This window comes from Aspergillus homomorphus (assembly GCF_003184865.1).
Source record: "Aspergillus homomorphus CBS 101889 unplaced genomic scaffold BO97scaffold_47, whole genome shotgun sequence".
In the NCBI taxonomy this organism is placed as follows: Eukaryota; Fungi; Ascomycota; class Eurotiomycetes; order Eurotiales; family Aspergillaceae; genus Aspergillus; species Aspergillus homomorphus.
The window spans coordinates 36,641-55,391 of record NW_020291933.1 but is presented as its reverse complement, the minus strand read 5'-3'; the positions used below and the strand labels follow the sequence as shown (position 1 = coordinate 55,391).

At 53.6% G+C, this 18,751-nt stretch overlaps 8 protein-coding genes across 8 annotated transcripts; 5 read left to right on the top strand and 3 right to left on the bottom strand.

Annotated features, from left to right (window-relative positions):
* Window positions 1–2: 2 nt before the first annotated feature.
* On the bottom strand, window positions 3–2,095 carry BO97DRAFT_428291 (fungal specific transcription factor domain-containing protein; the record flags this gene model as incomplete). The annotated part of the gene is made up of 2 exons (XM_025697275.1): window positions 3–992; window positions 1,052–2,095. The coding sequence occupies 2 exons, from the start codon at window positions 2,093–2,095 to the stop codon at window positions 3–5; spliced, it is 2,034 nt and encodes a 677-aa protein (XP_025547619.1).
* A 676-nt stretch (window positions 2,096–2,771) lies between these two features.
* On the top strand, window positions 2,772–3,676 carry BO97DRAFT_398029 (SDR family NAD(P)-dependent oxidoreductase; the record flags this gene model as incomplete). The annotated part of the gene is made up of 1 exon (XM_025694166.1): window positions 2,772–3,676. The coding sequence occupies exon 1, from the start codon at window positions 2,867–2,869 to the stop codon at window positions 3,674–3,676; it is 810 nt and encodes a 269-aa protein (XP_025547618.1). The 5' UTR covers window positions 2,772–2,866.
* A 431-nt stretch (window positions 3,677–4,107) lies between these two features.
* Window positions 4,108–5,927, top strand: BO97DRAFT_446110 (alpha/beta-hydrolase; the record flags this gene model as incomplete). The annotated part of the gene is made up of 3 exons (XM_025698616.1): window positions 4,108–4,381; window positions 4,437–4,981; window positions 5,040–5,927. The coding sequence occupies 3 exons, from the start codon at window positions 4,108–4,110 to the stop codon at window positions 5,925–5,927; spliced, it is 1,707 nt and encodes a 568-aa protein (XP_025547617.1).
* A 72-nt stretch (window positions 5,928–5,999) lies between these two features.
* BO97DRAFT_202252 (Dabb family protein) lies at window positions 6,000–6,601 on the bottom strand. The gene is made up of 3 exons (XM_025690537.1): window positions 6,514–6,601; window positions 6,237–6,465; window positions 6,000–6,177 (listed from the first exon to the last, which is right to left on the bottom strand). Exons 1-3 carry the CDS (start codon window positions 6,530–6,532, stop codon window positions 6,072–6,074), a joined length of 354 nt encoding a protein of 117 aa, XP_025547616.1. The 5' UTR covers window positions 6,533–6,601; the 3' UTR covers window positions 6,000–6,071.
* Window positions 6,602–6,900: 299 nt separating this feature from the next.
* Window positions 6,901–7,251, top strand: BO97DRAFT_428287 (uncharacterized protein; the record flags this gene model as incomplete). The annotated part of the gene is made up of 2 exons (XM_025697274.1): window positions 6,901–6,939; window positions 7,009–7,251. The coding sequence occupies 2 exons, from the start codon at window positions 6,901–6,903 to the stop codon at window positions 7,249–7,251; spliced, it is 282 nt and encodes a 93-aa protein (XP_025547615.1).
* A 4,657-nt stretch (window positions 7,252–11,908) lies between these two features.
* ilv3C (putative dihydroxy-acid dehydratase) lies at window positions 11,909–13,850 on the top strand (the record flags this gene model as incomplete). The annotated part of the gene is made up of 3 exons (XM_025699340.1): window positions 11,909–12,332; window positions 12,386–12,597; window positions 12,654–13,850. 3 exons carry the CDS (start codon window positions 11,909–11,911, stop codon window positions 13,848–13,850), a joined length of 1,833 nt encoding a protein of 610 aa, XP_025547614.1.
* A 485-nt stretch (window positions 13,851–14,335) lies between these two features.
* On the bottom strand, window positions 14,336–15,961 carry BO97DRAFT_354050 (MFS transporter; the record flags this gene model as incomplete). Its single annotated transcript, XM_025692078.1, has 4 exons — window positions 14,336–14,543; window positions 14,603–14,734; window positions 14,791–15,777; window positions 15,849–15,961. 4 exons carry the CDS (start codon window positions 15,959–15,961, stop codon window positions 14,336–14,338), a joined length of 1,440 nt encoding a protein of 479 aa, XP_025547613.1.
* A 940-nt stretch (window positions 15,962–16,901) lies between these two features.
* On the top strand, window positions 16,902–18,750 carry BO97DRAFT_472985 (amidohydrolase family protein; the record flags this gene model as incomplete). Its single annotated transcript, XM_025700199.1, has 4 exons — window positions 16,902–16,930; window positions 17,275–17,638; window positions 17,709–18,186; window positions 18,316–18,750. 4 exons carry the CDS (start codon window positions 16,902–16,904, stop codon window positions 18,471–18,473), a joined length of 1,029 nt encoding a protein of 342 aa, XP_025547612.1. The 3' UTR covers window positions 18,474–18,750.
* Between the last annotated feature and the right edge of the window lies 1 nt (window position 18,751).

Genomic DNA, 18,751 nt, shown 5'->3' with positions numbered 1-18,751 from the left:
CCTCAATTCTCGGCATCGGCATGAGAGCTGCTGAAAATCTCCCTGATCAACCCATCAAGATCGGAAACACCGCTCCTGCCCTGAAAGTCACACCGCAAGAGATCATCGAACAGATTCAAAAACTCAGAAGGCGGGGACGGAGCGGAGGCTGGTAGCGGTGCCGGCCATTGCAGCGCGGGACCTTCTTCTTCATTAGAGCCAGAACTCGGTCCCTGCGCATTTTTACCTCTGGAATAGCCAAGCTGCTGGACAGCAGCAACAGGCCCAGTATCTCGATGGCGCTGCCGAGCCGGCGACGTCTCGAACTGGCTCGTCTGGCTCTTGAGCAACCGCTGCACGGTCACATTCGACAGCTGAGCGATACAGTCTCGGGCGCTGGCAGCCTCCGCCCAGTGTTCACCGATGCTGCTGAGAATACTCTGCGCAGTGTTGAAGCGGAGAATCAGCTCGTCGATCCGGAACCTTGTCGCGGTTTCGGGCAACTTCCAGATCCCGTGGAGGAGGACGAGGGTCCCGAGGAAGACGGCGTGGACTGCCAGTCGGCTGTACAGGAGTCTTCCTGTTTCATACAAGTCCCCGAAGGATTGGAGCAGCAGAAAAGCGTGCTGGGAGCAGAGGTCTAGCATTTCGTTGGCGGGTGTAGGAATGGCCGGACTGGGTCGGAGGAGAAGAACCATCGTCTCGTGGTACTTCGAATGGCAGTACAGGGTCATTCCCGTGTCTGGGTCTCTTGCATGTTGTGGCACCGCCGAGTACCAGTCTTGCAGAGATCTGACCATGTCGCGTTGCCATGAGAAGATGTCTTTTACAGGCGGGTACGCATAGGCTGGGGTGTCACGGCAGATGCTGTGCATGACGTATTTTATCTCGGAGTTTAGCCGTGCCAGTTTGAAAAGGTGAATTGAGTACGACATGTGCGATGGCGCTTCAAGAGATGTGGGTTGGTCGACGGTGCGGTTCATGAGGTTACTGTCGGGGATATCGAGAGGAAACTGTTGTCGTTCAGTATACGCTTGCACCATCTCGAAAGAAGTGGAAAGTGCTTATTTACCCTGATTTCGCACGCTTCGTCCCTCAATCCGATCGGTCGACCCATCATGGTGCAAACCGTGCGATCAAAGGTGTATGCGACCCAAAACACGCGTGTCCGCATCTCTTGCGTGAATAGCGAGATCTGATAAGACGGGGAAGCTCGGACGTCGCGTTGCAGACCTAAGTCAATCACACTCGCGAGACACTGGTAATTGAGGTTCCAGATGTTTACATTGCAGGATGGGTTGTACAGCGCGTAGACCATCAACAGCAATAAGCACTGTAGTGCGGCCATTGACCCATCGTGACAGACGTAGTCCACGTATTTCATCGCAGACGCATAGTATCCTTCCACCGGGAGATGTAGCTTGCATTGACGGGACAGGTTGAGAGATGAGATTGCCAATACCATATACACTCGGAACGTGCTGATCGGATTCCCCTCTGGCGCTCTATATACCTCGTCCAGCAATTCCTTGTGGCGTTGCTCGTGCAGGAATGGGTAAAACAGATGGATTGTCCGGAAATATGTGGTGGAGAGTTCCACAGCCACTTCTTTCTGTGGTGGCAGCGGAGCTGGGGGGTTCAGCAGTTCGACCGGAAGGTGCGAGACACTGCCGAGGGAGGATGAGTCCTGTTTTCCGCGCCAGCCAGTATTGGAGAAGATGCGTTTTGCAAAGAAGTAGCCGCTGGAAGGGCCGATGTAGCGTGGATCACCTCCACGGGAAAGTGATACCAGGCCAATTTCGTGGGCCTGATGCGGCTCATCCTGGACTGGAGCAGAATGGGATGTCGAATGCTCTGGAGTGGGTAGGACTGCCTGGTTCGGCTCTTGCACCATGGTGGCGGGCTGCAAGATTGATTGATCCGGCGTGGGCAGGGTGGCTTGAGTAATGTCCTGTGGATCATCCTGCCCCTCTCGGGGACATGCATCACTATGATTGTTACCCTCTATCGTCGACTCATCCAGTGCCTCCGAGTGTCTCTCCGGCCAATTGGTCAGGTCGACATTGGCGCACCTATCTCGCACAATCGACTCCAGCCATTTTATCCTATTTTCCATGCTTGCAATGTATCTATCCTTGTTAGTCTACCGCTAGCCATGAGATTCAGAGCGTTGAGGCAGTAACTAACGAGCGATGAACCTCTTGCTTCCCATCGTTAATGCAAGGAACACCGGATTTCTGGCAAGCACCACAGGACGGGCTGATGCCATCGCAGCGGATTTTACGGCGCTGACAGCGTCTGCAGGCTGCGCGATTGCGAGCTCGTCTGGGAGAGTCCATGGAACCTGAAATGACTAGAAGTAGCTTGGGCCTGCCTGACCTAATGTGGTGCTGTACGTCATCACGCAATGGACCGGTCGGAGCAACCGGAAGGTTGCCGCGAAGAAGATTTGGACGGGCGGCGAAAACCCGGTGGCCCGCTCGGACTATCCGTTCCATTCCTTGTTCCACTCATACATAGTATCTGCCTGTCACTCCCCCTGCCAACCCCGGAGACAATGGGACGTCACAACTAATATTTTTCAGTGTGCTACGTGTGACCAGCCATGTGCTGCCAATGTGGCTATAGGAATAACGTGAGTCCTTCCCTCTTGGTAGGATGCAATGCTCTCAATTACACATTGGCGGATGCGGAACGGAGCACATCCGAGGCCGGCGGATCAGATCCGTTGCCGATAAGCACTGATAAGAGCCGGCCCAAGTCACAAGCAATTCAGGGCTATAGCAAGAGACCAGACTATATACGCCCTTCACAATCAAGCTTCCTTTTGATTATTTCTGTTGTCTTGCCCTTTGACTCCTATTACTTCTTCGACAAAATCTTTATAATGCTCCGACTGGACGGCAAAGTGGCCCTAATCACCGGGCTGGGCCAAACCAGCGACGAAGGCTGGGGCATCGGGGCCGCCATCGCCGCCAAACTGGCCCAACAAGGCGCCATCATCTACGGCGGAAACCGCTCGTTGGCATCCGCCCAGCGCACCAAAGCCCGCATTGAAGACGCAGGCGGCGTCTGCGACGTTCAGGAAACCAACGTCACTGACTCGACCTCCGTGAAAGCCCTGGTGGATGCCTGCATGCAGAAACACGGTCGCATCGACATCCTCGTTAACAACGTCGGCAAATCCGAGCCCGGATGTCCTGCTACCATGGCGGAAGACGTCTGGGACGCACAGGTCGATCTGAACCTCAAGAGTATCTATTTGACCTGTCATCACGTTCTGCCGATCATGGAAAAGCAAGCCACTGGAGGCTCGATCGTCAATGTGTCGAGCATTGCGGGGTTACGGTTCATCGGCAAGCCGCAGGTCGCGTACTCGGCTACCAAGGCGGCAATCATGCAATTCACAAAAGCAACGGCCATCATTTATGCGGACAAGAATGTGCGGCTGAATACAGTCGTTCCCGGGTTGATTTACACTCCCTATACGCAGCAGCTGGCTAAGAGATATGCGCCGGGCGGCGATGAGGAGGAATATATGCGGAAGCGGGATGCGCAGGTACCCATGGGTTGCATGGGCGATGCTTGGGATGTGGCTAATGCAGCAGTGTTTCTGGCGTCGGATGAGGCAACGTATATCACGGGGCAGGAATTGGTGGTGGACGGGGGAATTACATCCTCTACCGGCAGAGTGTAATGAGGAGACTGAATATCATGAATAATAACATTTAGTAGTATCGCTGATTTATCACTCGGCCTCCACAAAGGCGCACATTAGGTGCAGTAGTTGTGTGACGGTATATACTAGTTCAGCCGGTTGCACATCGCCTACGGACTCCGGCGCATGATTACATATTGGCATTGAGCAATGTTCAACAAATAGTCCTAAATAAGTTAGTCAATGCTGATGTGATGCAATCTGATCCCCCCAATCTTGATAAGACAATTATCGCGGTGATCTGATTCGTGCGCCAACAGCCGAGGTTACACCGCTCATTGCGCTTGTCTCCAACCTCCACTTGGGCATGGTGGCAGATAACAAGCCACCGTGACACCATAAAAGCCAAGTTTGACTGGACAGGAACAGGGATTTCTTCCAGCGAGAAAATCTCAAGAGTATCCGTGACAATGCTTTCGTTGTGGTCTGCGGCATTGCTGGTTGCCTTGCCCATCCAGGCACAGTTCGTGGCCCCTCCAACGGACCTGATCAAGACTAAAGGCTATCTGGATGTCCCCGTCCGGTATAAGCAGGTTCCCAACGGTATCTGTGAGACTGATCCCAGCGTGAAGAGCTTTTCTGGATACCTCGACGTGGCCGAGCACGAACATATATTCTTCTGGTTTTTTGAAGCACGGAACCAAGACCCGAAAGAGGCTCCATTAACTGTATGGATCAATGGAGGTAATGCCCTCATTTCAATTCGTTCCCAGGCAACCTTAAGTGACAGTGCTACTAGGGCCCGGGTCGTCATCTATGATTGGACTTTTCCAAGAAAACGGCCCCTGTGGAGTAGACTCAAATGGCTCGGTGTATAACAATCCGTACTCCTGGTCGAACGCGAGCAACATGCTCTACATTGACCAGCCCGTACAGACCGGGTTCTCCTACAGTATCCCGGTTCCCGCCTATGTTGACTCTGGCACAAGCAACGTGGTCAGTTTGCCTTCGACTAACTGCCCTGACTATGCTGCTGGCCAGTCCTGTGGAACATATTCGTATCCCAACATCAGCCTGACGGCCAACTCCACCGACAACGCAGCACCCAACTTCTACCGAGCTCTGCAGGGCTTTATGGGCGCTTTCCCGCAGTACTCGCGGCAGTCCTTCCATTTCACCACGGAGAGTTACGGCGGCCACTACGGGCCCGTCTTCAACGAGTACATCGAGCAGCAGAACGCTAATCTCCCGCATGGCGCCAAGAAGATCAAGCTGGAAAGTGTGATGATCGGGAACGGATGGTACGATCCGATCATCCAGTATCAGGCCTTCTACAACTTCACCGTATGGTCCCCTCTCAATACACCTAAACAACAACGACCTCACTGATTCCACAACTTAGGTCTACCCGGGCAACACCTACGACTACCTCCCCTACAACGACTCGATCAGCTCCCTCCTATACAACAACATCTACGGCCCAGGCAACTGCTTGACACAGCTCCGCGACTGCGCCGCACGCGGCGACAACGCGATCTGCAGCGTGGCGGACAACTTCTGCGCGAACGAGGTAGAGAGCATCTACGACAACTACCTGGGACGCGACGAGTACGACATCCGGGAGTTGACGCCGGACCCGTTCCCGTACGGGTTTTACGTGGACTACCTCAACACGGCGGCAGTGCAGGCGGCGATCGGGGCGGTCGTCAACTTCACGGAGAGCAACAACGCGGTGTCGGCGGCCTTCTCGTCCACGGGCGACGACGGCCGACGCATGCGCACCACGGACGATTTCGCCGCGCTGCTGCAGCAGGGCGTCACGGTCGCCATGTACGCCGGCGACGCGGACTACAACTGCAACTGGCTGGGCGGCGAGGCCGTCGCCGTCAAGGTCGGGGCGCCGGGCTTCCACGCCGCCGGGTACACGAACATCTCTACCTCGGACGGCGTTATGCACGGCCAGGTGCGCCAGGCGGGCCGGTTCGCGTTCGTGCGCGTCTACGAGAGCGGGCACGAGGTGCCGTTCTATCAGCCGCTGTTGGCATTGGAGCTCTTCGAGCGCGTCATCGGTGGCAAGGACGTCGCGACGGGGAAACTCGATGTGGCTTCGGGGTATAGGACTGTCGGGGCGCCGAAGAGCACGTACCGCGAGGGGAATGGCACCGTGCAGTGGCAGGTTTTAGATCCGCTCGCGACGTATAATACTACTACCAATGCGCCTAATCCGGTCGAGGGCAAGAGATTCCGCCGGAAGGGGTTGAGGAAGTCTGCGCTGCGCTTGCAGATGTGACCTGCATGGGATGTGCGGTTTGTATCGCTTTAGTAGCATCATGTTGGTAAATGAAGCCTTGACATCATTTTTTGTTATTGTTGTGTTCTATTAAATACACCAGCCCCATCAATTCTAGATCAACCAACTCTCGTCTCTACCAACCTAGCTTAATACTGGAAACTGACACATGTACTCATCTTCCGGGTCCACCTCGAAGTCGAACCGCACGAGGTCCTCCTTGTACGGGAACATATATGTCGACGTCACCCTGCCAGCACATAATCAGTCTGTTTATCCGAGAAAGGGGCTAAGAGGGAGGCTGCATGCCAGTGGTGCTCTTGACTCGTCTGGTACTCCGCCAGAGCGGACAGATTCTCATGATAACTCAACAAACCGATCTGGAACCCCTTGCTGCGGTCGATCGGGTCCGTTACGCTAGGACCACCGACAATGAGACGACCATTCTTGACACTGGGGAGGCTCTTGAGCTTTTTCAGTTCCGTGACGAAGGTCTTTTTGTGCTCTTCGCTGACGTTGGAGCGGAATTTGAAGAGCACTGGTAATAATGTTAAAAAGGGCTGTGGTGAGATCGTGGTGTACTGACCAATGTGTACGAGAGTCATGCTGATGGTGTGTATGTCTGTAGTAAGGGTCTATCTTGTTTTATCTGATATCGGAGTAATAGAAGTAGTACTGACTGTTTAAACCAAGATGAACTGATGTCGATATTTATGGCGGACCTGCTGCCCGGTGGTGCTCCGTCGTTAGATTACCGTATCGGCTGCGAGACACGGATACGCTCCGCACCTCCTCGGCTGTGTATATGGACGTATTTATGGTATCAGGTACGTACCGTGCGATAACAACAACACCCGCTAGGTAGCCCTGGATGATGCCCATATCAACCATCATCTCTATCGTCATTGCCATACCACCTTCTTTACCACCACTACTAACAACCATCTTCCTTACTATCTAACTCAAGCCCAACATGCCTTATCAATTCACGCCCATCACAATCGAAGCGGAAGTATGGACAACACCCCCGAACGAATATTGCCGCCCCAGAAGCATGTCCGACCACTCGCAGTACTAAAAGCGTGGCAAACCGCTTGACCCCTTCCTGAAACGGCCCCTCTACATCCCCGAGCTCTCCCTCCTCTTCGTAACCGACATCCCTGCGACCGACCGAATCTTTCCATCGACGGGCAAGCCAACCGGATGCCCGTGCTGGCCTGGAACCCCGGTCACGCGGCGCATTCTGAATGCAGACTTAAAGAAAGGCATCCTAGCCCTCGACCAGACCACCAGGGCCCTGACGACGCTGGCCGCGCGCTACTGATCATGTCTGACTACTTCCATCTCAATGACCTCGTAACCAAGCCAGGAATCGGTTTTGTCTCGGATTCTATTCAGTTTCGATCGTCTTCGCGATCTCTCCTTTAGCATGTTTCGGAGTGTCTCCCCAAGAACTCCCGCGAGTTTGCGGAGATTGTCAGCGGAATCAACCCCGATATGAACACCCTGGTAAATAGGTTAATAGTGTTATTTCTCTTCACCGCCGAGTCAGCATTCCTGAGTATTGTCGTCGTCATCTATAATCTAGAAGGCAAGGTGGCCGCTTATGACGAGAATCGGGATACCACCACATTGGTTCTTGTAGAGTCGGGTGAAGAGCGCGATAAGGCTGCTAGTAGCACTGTTTGAAAGGCTGCATGTCGCGTTATCGGGTGGACGGCACATGGGTCTGTCAAGGGGATCGGGCAGGGTGATACGAGGGGAAGGGCTCGTGGTCCATGTGGCCCCCCACCGGGGTAAACGATTCCTCAGACGGCTGAATAGATAGCCTGATAAGGAAGAACAAAGGGCAGCTAGTACCATGGAGACATAAGGCCACCTCTCAATGATTTGAGATGGGTTGCTGGGACTTCTGAAGGACAGGGCCGTCCTTATTTAATTCTTTGCGAGTTGGCCTGCTCGTGCAAAAAGCAATATACCAGCGGGGCTCAACACGAACCTGCTCGGTGTCTTGGACCAACGATTCTTCGAGGTTTGGATCGCTCAACTCGTAATTGCAGACCCAATGAGCAGGCAGGGATTGAACAGCTCGTAACCAACAAAAGGACCAGGTCAGCGATAGCGAATAAAGCCGAGCCGAGCGGTGATGGGGGGTGGGCGGAGGCGCTGAAACATAGCCGATCGGAACGACTTTTCAATACCAACATCAAGGCGGCTGCTGAACGGTCTGCTCTGTCTCCATTGCCTTTCAGCTGTCATTGCTTTCAGACGGAAGGAGGATACGTGAAGTCAAATACACTTTACGAAAACTATAGGCAAATACTGGATGTGTTGTAGTCGTCTCGGAAATTTTGGCTATTCAGCTGAGCCAAGGGCATCAGTTGCTCCTAGGCTGATGTTTTCTACGCTCGTGTTTCCGTTGATTGGCTTTCTGCTGCTGCTGCCTGGAATTTTCACAGTGAAATTGAGTATTGTTGGGGCGCGTTACTTCAGTATCTTGTTTCAGTTGTGTTGAAAAAACATCAAATTGTATCGCTTGAGCTATGATATCTCATGCGGATTAGCTAACATACCATACTACATTTCCTCAGAGAAGAGCATTCTAACTGCAGTAGCTATATGTCGATCAAGCCAATAGAGATATGATGGAGGCATGAAGGACGACAAATCCGGGTTGCGGAAACGAGGCTATCCCACACGCAGACCAGGGCATGACTCGCGATCTAGAAATGAGGGTTTCTCAAAATAAAAAGCGATGTCGTAAACCTCCCCACTCACCTCCACCTGCCGCCACAGATACGCAAAGATTATGTCGATATTAAACCTGACGTTGATCTGTAAATCAAGCCAATCCTTATACGACGGGGTCTCCAATTTCGGAAACCTGGGATTCCGCATCAGTTCCTCCTTGAATTCATCAAGTCTTTCGCGATCAAAAATCAGCACGAGCTGCATGCTTCCAAACAGTCGAAGCCAGTATTGGTTGACTGTTTGGCCTTTATCACGCATGGTGAGCCGCACCAGGTTCTCCACGAACTTCTCGGGCTGGAGCATGTGGACTGGGTACAGTTTGGACTCTGCCGACCTCGATAGTTAAGAGAGCTGAACCCTGAATCAGGGAGTTCTAGATCAGAGCTTAGTAGATAGTGACGCTCATAATGATCTTCAAGCCATTTATAAGGTCTTCTTTTGGAAGTGGCAGGCCCACAGGGAGGATTGTCGATGGCTTCGTGAATGACCAATCTCTTAGGAAACAAGAAGATACACCGGGATCGATGAGGGTCGGACGTATCCTCGGTATATTGATGGTCTGTGTGGAAGTGATATGCTGGCATGGGGTACGCGTCGTCAGTCGGGTTCGATCCACTCAACACGTTACATCGAAACACTTTCTGCAACCCCTTCATACGGTTCTCCCTCTTCGTCCTCCATTCTGTGTAATCACATACCGGGCAAGTTGGGAACCCGTCCTCACGAAAAATTGCCGCTGCCCGGTCGAGGTCGTCTTCTCCAATAGCCCATTCAGAGGCCTCGGACCTGAAGGGTACGCCCAGGATCGATGCGGCACTCTTGTTGCACTGAGCGGTTCCAATTCTATTTTTATCGAGGAGGTATGAGATACGCTGGTCCGCCATGTGGGCGTCTCGGAGTGGGAAGGTCAGCTGTGGGGGGGGGGGGGTCTATCTCGAAGTGCGCTCCCTTCGGTGGACTCGCTCGGTTGACCCCCGGTCTACGCTTCAACCAGCCTGGATACGGTTGCAGTGCCAGCCACTCCTTCTTCGTCATGTATTCACGAAAGTCCTGAGGCATGTACTCTGAATTCGTTGAATCCGTTGAATCCGTGACACTTACGGACTCGGAGTCGCTATAGTCTGGATACTCAGAACCGGCCTCGGAATCATCGAGCAATTTTGCCTCGGTGTCGATCACTTCATCATGAGTCGCGATCACATCATGAACTCCCGGTGTAAGAGCAATCCAGGTGGGTCTAAGATGGGAGCTGGGTTGCTGGAGTGAGACATCGTGAGATGTAGGTCCTTTCAAGAAGATAGTTCCTTTAGCTGGGTGAAGCGAAGGTGCGTGTGAAGAGAAGGCGATGCGAGGGCTCCAAATGGGGTTTTTAATAGCTCAAATTGGCTGCTCGAAAGCTATCTTTGTCGGGGACATCACTCATCAAATCGCTGTCTCATTGGATGCAAGACTGTCACTTGTGCTTCCATTGTGCCTTTGTTCCTGCTTAAACCGTGTCATTTCTTCCGCTTTGTGGAGTAAAATAAGCCCATGCAGGGAACAAGCAACACGGCTGGCACGTTTGTTCACTACTGATGATGATGATGATGATGATGATGATTAGAACGCAGCGCAAGGCTAGGATCACCCACCGGTTTCTTTGAAACCTGGTTCGCCACTGTATGCGTTATTGCCCGCGGCTTTCCATCTCTTTGTACGTCTTTGCACCAATCTGAATTTGCCACAATAAGATTCAATCCCACTGTTCTTGGATGCAGGAAATGGACAATGGCTCGATACTTCCAGGGTTATTCTTTCAAAAGAGGGTGACCGCGTTGCTTCGATTCATGACCGATCCCTTTGAAAAACTATGACATCGTGCCAGCCTCGGACATTAAGTCTCCGCTTGTTGTGTCGTGCGTCTCCGAACATGCTTTTCAAATATTGTAGACATCCAATGCTTCTTCATTGTCCTCAACCGACTTTCTTTATCTTATGTAGATCTGGGGTGTTGTGGAGAGTGTGGCTTCGATGCGCGAGACTTCGATGTGGACGGGCGCGTCGCCGCTGGGCATCTTTTTGAGCTAGGCAAGGGTTTCGGTGGCGTTTGCAATACGTCCTTTCTGCACCAGCCAGCGTGTAACTCAGGCAAGATTACTATGAAGAGACAGATGAGGACAGAATACGCTACGCGTATGGCCAGTGAGATCCGACATTTGGGCGGCTGGTGACGATATCTTGCTTAAGCCCAAACTGATCCAGCTGGATAGGAAGAAACCAACGTAGATAAAGATGCCCTTCATTATGAACTGTCGTCCTTGCTTAACGGCAGAGGTGCTTTCTGCCTGCCAAATTAGGACGATGTCTTTTAGCTGTCAAGCTCCCACTCCCAGTATTGACCCACAGTGAGCTGGGCAAGGAGAAGGCAGTGCATTGAAGGATCTGGCCGACTGCTGCACAGTAGCCTGCGACAAAGATGATCTTCCGACGACCAACCTTGTCGCTGAATATTGAACAGGGTAAGGCTCCCAGAAGGGCACCGAGTTACAAAGTGGCATAGATTAGCCCTTTGACGGTGGATCTGCTGGCCTCCTCTGTCCGTAGAAGTGAACCGTGTCGATGTCGGTCTACGGGAATAGACGGATCACATCAGGAAGAGATAGTAGAGCTGACAGCCCGGTTTTATTGCGGCCGTAAAGTATGAATGCCGGGGCGATGATGAGAAGTCTCGGTGCATATTGAAGATACTGCACGTGCCAGACCATGATTCTCTGAGGTATGAGCAAAGTGGAGAGGACACCGAAGTAGACAGACACTTGCGTTGAAATAAAAACGACAAATAAGGCAGCATTGTCCCCATTCTGAGCTTTGAGTACAGCTGTCGAGACGCATGGGACACATGATGCCCGATGAAGAAACCCGGGGTGTCTGTACAGAGAACAGCTTATGAAATCCTGAACCATGCCTTGTTTTCTTACCATACCCCAGAGAGCCATTTCCTTCACATCCCCAGATCGTCGACAGACCTCACCTCTAGCATAACTCCACATTATCAATACGAGGCCCACTAACGGGGTGGTAAAACACGCCATGACGACGGAGATAAGCAGCGGCGGGTTCGGATGCCTCCCGCTAGCCCTTTCGGAGAACTTCCGATTCGGTTTGTATTAGCCGACCCCGCATTGGCTCATAAATCTGGAGGTCTAGCGAAATGATCAAATTATCCGGTCTATCTTCCTGAATCGTATGCAATGAGGAAGAATATGGAGCAACCAAAGCCATCAAACCAAGACTATGACCTTGAGCAACCCATTGTCTCCACGACAGGTTTGCGCCAGGGGCTCACCTCGTACGGAGACGCTCACTTCTCTCTGTTCCTGCGGAAAGTCTTCATCAAAGCCCTAGGATATTCCGAGGATGCGCTCTCGCGTCCGATTGTTGGAATCATCAATACGGGCTCGGGCTTCAACCCTTGCCACGGTAACACGCCGCAGCTCATGGAGGCCGCCAAGCGAGGCATCCATCTTCAGGGCGGAATTGCCGTGGGCTTTCCTACCATCAGCTTGCACGAGAGTTTCTCCCACCCGACCAGTATGTTTCTGCGCAACCTCATGAGTATGGACACAGAGGAGATGATTCGCGCCCAGCCTGTGGATGCGTGCATCATGATCGGAGGTGCGGCCCCGCCCTTGCAACAGGACCCTTTGCGGCATACTAATGTCTCTCAGGATGCGACAAGACCGTTCCTGCGCAGATTATGGGCGGTATCTCAGCCAACAAGCCCATCTTACCCCTTCTCACCGGCCCGATGATGCCTGGAAGTCACCAGGGCAAGCGCATCGGCGCCTGCACCGACTGCAGGAACAACTGGGCGTCCTTCCGGGCGGGGACGATAGATATGGAAGAGATTGGCGCCATCAACGAGGAACTGGCACCAACGGTTCGTGCGCAAGTCTCCACTCAATCTGCACAGCCTAACAAAGGTATCACCAACAGGTCGGCACCTGCGGTGTGATGGGGACAGCCAGCACGATGGCCTGCATCACCGCAGCGCTGGGTCTGATCCCGCTCGCCGGGGCCTCCGCGCCCGCTGTCTCCGCCGCGAGACTGCGCATCGCCGAACAAACGGGCGCCAACGCCGTAGCCGCCGCCCTGAACCAACGCTCGCCGCAGAACCTGCTGACGGTCGACTCATTCCACAACGCCGCCGTCGTCCTGCAAGCCATCGGCGGCTCCACCAACGCCATGGTGCACCTAATGGCAATCATCAACCGCCACCCGGAAGTCAGCGGCGCGATGACGCTCGAGACGCTGGACCAGATCGGGCGCACGACGCCTCTCCTCCTGGACCTCAAACCCAGCGGCGACAACTACATGACGGACTTCCACAACGCAGGCGGTATGCTGTGCCTCCTGCACCGCCTGCGGCCGTTGCTCAAGGATTCCGCGATGACCATCACCGGCGAGACACTGGGCGAGGTCCTCGACAGGACGCCCTTCCGCGACCACGACTTCTCGCGCAGCATCATCCGCACCATGGCGAACCCGCTGCACCCCTGCTCGTCACTGGTCGTCCTGCACGGCAACATCGCCCCCAACGGCGCCGTCTGCAAAGCCTCCGCCTCGAAGGACAAGCGGCTCCTGCGCCACGGCGGCCCCGCCGTGGTCTTCGAGGACCCGCGCGATCTCGCTGCGCGGCTCGACGATCCCACCCTGGACGTCACCGCGGACTCCGTGCTGGTGCTGAAGGGCATCGGCCCCATCGGTAACCCCGGCATGCCCGAGGCCGGCATGATCCCTATCCCGCGCAAGTTAGCCGTCCAGGGCGTCACGGATATGCTGCGCATCTCGGATGGGCGGATGTCTGGGACCGCGGGCGGCACCATCGTGCTGCATGTCTCGCCTGAGTCGGCGGTTCCGGAGTCGCCGTTCGGGGCGGTTCGCACTGGGGATTGGATTGTTTTTGATGTGGAGAATCGGGTGCTCAGGTTGGATATCAGTGATGAGGAGCTGCAGCGGAGGATTGCCGAGCGGCGGAGGACGGTGGAGGAGTCTGAGACGTCCACTTGGAATGAGCGGCGCGCTCGACGGGGTTATCGGGGGCTGTATGAGCGTGAAGTCAACCAGGCGCATCATGGGGCGGATTTCAAGTTTCTCACGGCGCAGGGGCCGGGTGGGAGGCAATTGCCCTAAGTTCGTGACTTGATAATATCATCGCCTCTCTTACCATCGCCCTTTCCGCCGCTTTGTAGATATATATTCGTTGCTCCGTATGATGTTAAGCAAATGTGTATGCAGCCAAGAAGAAAAAAAAAAGAAACCGAGCAGACTTATGAGAGATACTCCTATACGTATAGAGAGAATCGATATCAGGATTTATGATTGTGATGGGCAGCTAGACAGATACATGAAAGATGGTGAATAAGATGGAACCAACCAGGACGGGTAGATTGTCGGCCTGAGGCTGCAGATCCATTTGAGCTCCCGCGGGTGGCTTCCGGTCCAATCGGAAACTGCAGCCTTGCCCTCCCCGCAGCATCCACAGACTTTCAACCTGAGGCACCAATCATCTCGCTATTTGACTCTTATAAAGTAATTCTTATAACGTCCACAAATGACACTCTAAATGTTTTCGCCCTACGCCTCTATCACCACTAGACGCCTGCTCTTTCTCCAGACTAAGGAGCAAGCTTACTCTTCCCCCTCAACCGCGGTCCAAATATCCGAAAAGCAAAGGGAATGGGAATCATAATCGCCGCCAGACACCCCAGTAACGTCGCCGCCCATTGTATACCCAGATTCTCGAACATCTGCTTCGTGAACAACGGAAACCCCGCCGCAACGCTCGAACGGAGGATGATGTTGGCCGCAACAGTCGATGCTGCTCTATGAATGATGTCAGCTTCAACATCCACCATTCAATGTGATATACTTCCTCAACATACAGTGGAAGATACGAGTCGACCAAGTAGTTGAAACATGATAAGAAGATACACAGCACACCGAATCCGACAAAGACACCGGCGGCAGTGGGTGCCATCCAATGGACCCGGGAAGTGAAGCCCGTCCAGCCAAACCTTTATTTTTCGTTCATCAGCGGAAAGTATGGGCAGACTCCAGAGAAAACACCTACCAAAAGATCCCGATCGTAAAGATCGGAGCACCGATCAGGGCTGGCCCCAGACGCCATTCCGGCACCGGAATATTGCCGTTCGCGACCAGTTTCTTTACATATTCCCCATGTCGAGAGAGAATAAACGCACAGGCGAATATCTGACCGATGATCAGACCAATGAAGGGAAGACCACTGACCCCGAGGTTCATCCTGTAGACGGTCTGGAACACGTAGGGATATGCCTCGAGCAGCGCGTAGACAAGCCCGTAGATAAACGACATGTACATCGAGATCAGCAATATGATCGGCTCGGTGATCAGTATCCGCAGCGGACGCGTGAAATTCTTCCGCATTAGCTCATTCAAGTCAATCTCGATCTCGTCCTGTTTTGCATGGATACCCCAGTTACGTGTCTCCCGGCGGATGGCGGCTGCTTTCCCGACTAGCAGAATGGGAGCGTAGGTTTCTTTGAGAAAGAAGAAAGAGATAATGCCGAGGCCGAAGCCCATGAATGCTGGAACATAGAGCGTCCATCGCCAGCTGAGGTAACTCGCGGTGATGAACCCGCCGATGAACGGTGCGGAGAAGGGTCCCACGAAGACGGTGAGGGCGTAGATTGTCATGGCCGCCCCACGATGGGTGTTATTGTAGATGTAGGTAAGCACACTGGGAACTACAGAGAGCGGACAGGCACCGAAGACGCCGGCGAAGAAGCGACAGATGATGACTGTTTGGAGGTCCTTGCCGACGGCGGATGCTATGGAGAAGATCGCGCCCCCGAGCAACCCTAGGATTAGTGGCCACCGTCGGCCGATCAGCTCGGATGCTGGTCCCCAGATCAGAGGACCCGATGCAAAGCCCAGAACGTAGAGTGTCGTTCCCAATGTGCCCACTTCTGTGCTGACGGCGAATGCTTTGCTGACTTCTTCGGTTCCCGGTGCGAAAACGCCACTGGCGAAGGATGAAACGAATGTTCCGGCGCAGGCTATGACGGAGATGTACAACCTGAGCGAGATTGTTAGGTTCTGCCAGCACACTTCCTTCTATCTCTCCGATTAGTGAAAGGGGCATTTTACTTTACCGCGAAGCTCCAGTTAAAAGGATGATTGGGATCGTCTGGCCCGTCAAACTCGACAACGTAGTCAGCCGGATCAGGCAGTGGTGGTGGAAAAGGCTTTCCTGCTCCCATGGATAATGTCGTTGAGATATGCTTCCTTGGTCTCTCATCATGATCACTGCCCACAGTTAGGTCGTAATGCAGACTATCGCTCCTCTTCTGGTAGAGTTCTTCTGCTTCTAGGTCTTCGCTGCTCATCTCGCCTGTTTTAGGTGAAGTTTCCAGTTTTTTGAACTCCGAGAACACTCTTGCTTCCGTGATGTAACGGCCTTCTGACGTGACAAGAAAAACCTTTCGATTGAGTCCGGATGTTCGCACAATCTTGAGTCAATTGCTTTGCATCATTGAGTCTCATGCCGTCGGGTATTGCGGGCCGCCGCCAAACGCTCCCGCCGGCGAGGACGACACATGTTCGATCAACGCCCAAAGGACAAACAGACGCCCTGTACATAAAAAAAGATATCTTTCGGTGTATTCGTGATTTGATAGTCTATACTCATCGAATGGTGCTGGATAGAGAGATTAAAGCACTTAAGTAGTGTCTGAAGAGTTGGCGATACGGTTCGAATGGGCATACGCGCGAAGTTGACTTGGAACAGCGATACTGAAATGACCTGTTTCTTGGGTTCCGCAATAGCCGTTCCTTCTTAGCCTGCGGGATAGTCCGCACTTGGAAGAATCATTCCCCGCTCGCCAGCGCGGGGAAGAAGCGGCACAGACTATACACACTAACAAAGTTGACAGGTAGCCTCGGCGCAAGAAAGACTCGCCCTACACATCTATCTCTTCTCTACAGGCCTTTACCATGAAACAGATGGCCAGCACTCTCCTATGCGGTGGAATGGACAATATCTGATCATACCGTAGGAAGCTGTACACTTACGCGATCAGCCGGAACCGATTTCGCTTGTTGTATAGAATAATCATTGCTTCAATCTACTCATTCCGACTTGGAGGCTGAACCTATTGCTGACATGCATAACCCTAGCCTCTTTGTGACTCCTCTGCACCAATGACATGGCATCCTCCAATCTCGCGAGTGTAGGTTCAAATGTCGAGTCTTCAGCTGGATCTCTCCGTCGAATCGCGATCTAGTTCAATATTAATTACTTCGTATATCTCGGGCGCATGCCGTGATTGTTTGTTTAGCCTGTTCTGCTGAAAGCTACAATGAGCATATTAGTATAAGGAGCCGAAAAGTTGTAGGTCAAGCATCAGTCAGATCGTCTCCGTAGTTTTTATCAGCAGACGAAGTCCCGCGACAAGACTGAGTGAGTCACAACTGCGGTGGGTCGCATTGCGATTCAACTCAACATGTCTCGATTTGTATACTGCCTCGCCGCTTTGGCGGCAGCTGCATCGCAACTTGTACATGCCCACAATAGCATCGATGCGCAATTTCGGATCGACGTGCACTCGCACCCGGTACCGCAGATATGGCTCGACGCCTTGGTCGAAGAAGGCTATCCCACGGCGAACGGCAGCTTGATCGTCGAAGGCTTCCCTGTGCCAGACTGGACTCTGGCAGGCCACATCCAGAACATGGGCAGCTACGGCGTGAACTACTCGACGCTGAGCATGACCACGCCAGGCGTGTACTTTCTGGCCTCGAAACCCCATAAGGCGAAAAAGCTGGCCCGCGAGCTCAACAATCTCCTCCACAACTACACGCAAACCCACCCGAGCCGCCTGGGCGCGCTATGCCTGCTGCCTCTGCCGAACGTTGCAGACGCACTGGAGGAGGTCAAGGTACCGTACATACCTACCCCCGCAGCCCTTCCCTTCCCGCTGCGCACACCAACCTAACCCAAGGGCATAGTACTGCCTCGAAACACTCCACTTGGACGGCATCGGCCTCTACACCAACTACAACGGCCTGTACCTAGGCGACGCGCAGCTAGACCCGGTATTCGCGGCGCTGAACCACCGCCGCGCCACCGTCTTCGTCCACCCCGCGACTCCGGTCTGCGCAGACGCAACCCTCGGCTACGGCGGCCCGCTGACGGAGTACCCGTTCGACAGCGTGCGCGCCATGGAGAACATGCTCCTGACCGGCCAGCGCGCCCGCTACCCCAACGTCACGATGATCTACCCGCACGGCGGCGGCGCAATCCCCTACCTCGCCGGTCGCATCGCCGGGGTCGCTGCCCTACCGACGCTGGGATCGCTCAGCCCGGCTGCCGTGCTCGCGCAGCTGAAGGGGTATTACTTCGACACGGCGTCCGCGTACTCAGCCATCCAGCTGCAGGCGTTGAAGGCGTTTAGCGGGGTCGGAAAGATTGTCACGGGGACTGATTGTAAGTTGCGTTTCATATGTGGGAAGGCTGGTTATAGTGGTTGCTTTGCCGTCATCGTGCCTTTGAGCAACGTGGTCAGTGCTGATGATGATGTGTGCCTGCCGTCTTGGCGGGGTGTTGGTTTTCTAGTTCCGTATGTGCCTGTCAGTCAGGCAAAGCCGGGGCTGGCGGCCATTCAGGCCAATGGTAATTTTACCGACGCGGAGATGGCCTTGATTAATTACCAGAATGCGTTGGCGATTTTCCCTCGGATTGCAGCGAAGCTTGGGCTGACGATGTCGGGATGATGTTGGAAGAAAAGGCGGGAGGGTATGGCTCAAGGCTTGGTGATGGTTAGGGAAATGATGATAAATCGGCAGATATCTCCAGTGTTTGCAATGAGCCAATAATGAAATCCAGCAAATATTAAAGATCGAAACGTTGAACCAGAAAAGATGTTGAGTTCTGAGAACCTTCTGATGGCCGAGGCGCGGCACGTCAGAAAGTTGATTAGTGAACAATTTTTAGAGGGCATCAGGCCAGATGACTCAGCAGCCCTGGCCCAACAATTCCCCCAGGTCAACAT

Bases quoted from the DNA above. Each gene is read 5' to 3' on its own strand.
- BO97DRAFT_202252 (XM_025690537.1), bottom strand. The intron at 6,178-6,236 runs GCATGCAGCCTC...ATGTGCTGGCAG, and splicing joins ACGAGTCAAGAGCACCACTG to GGTGACGTCGACATATATGT.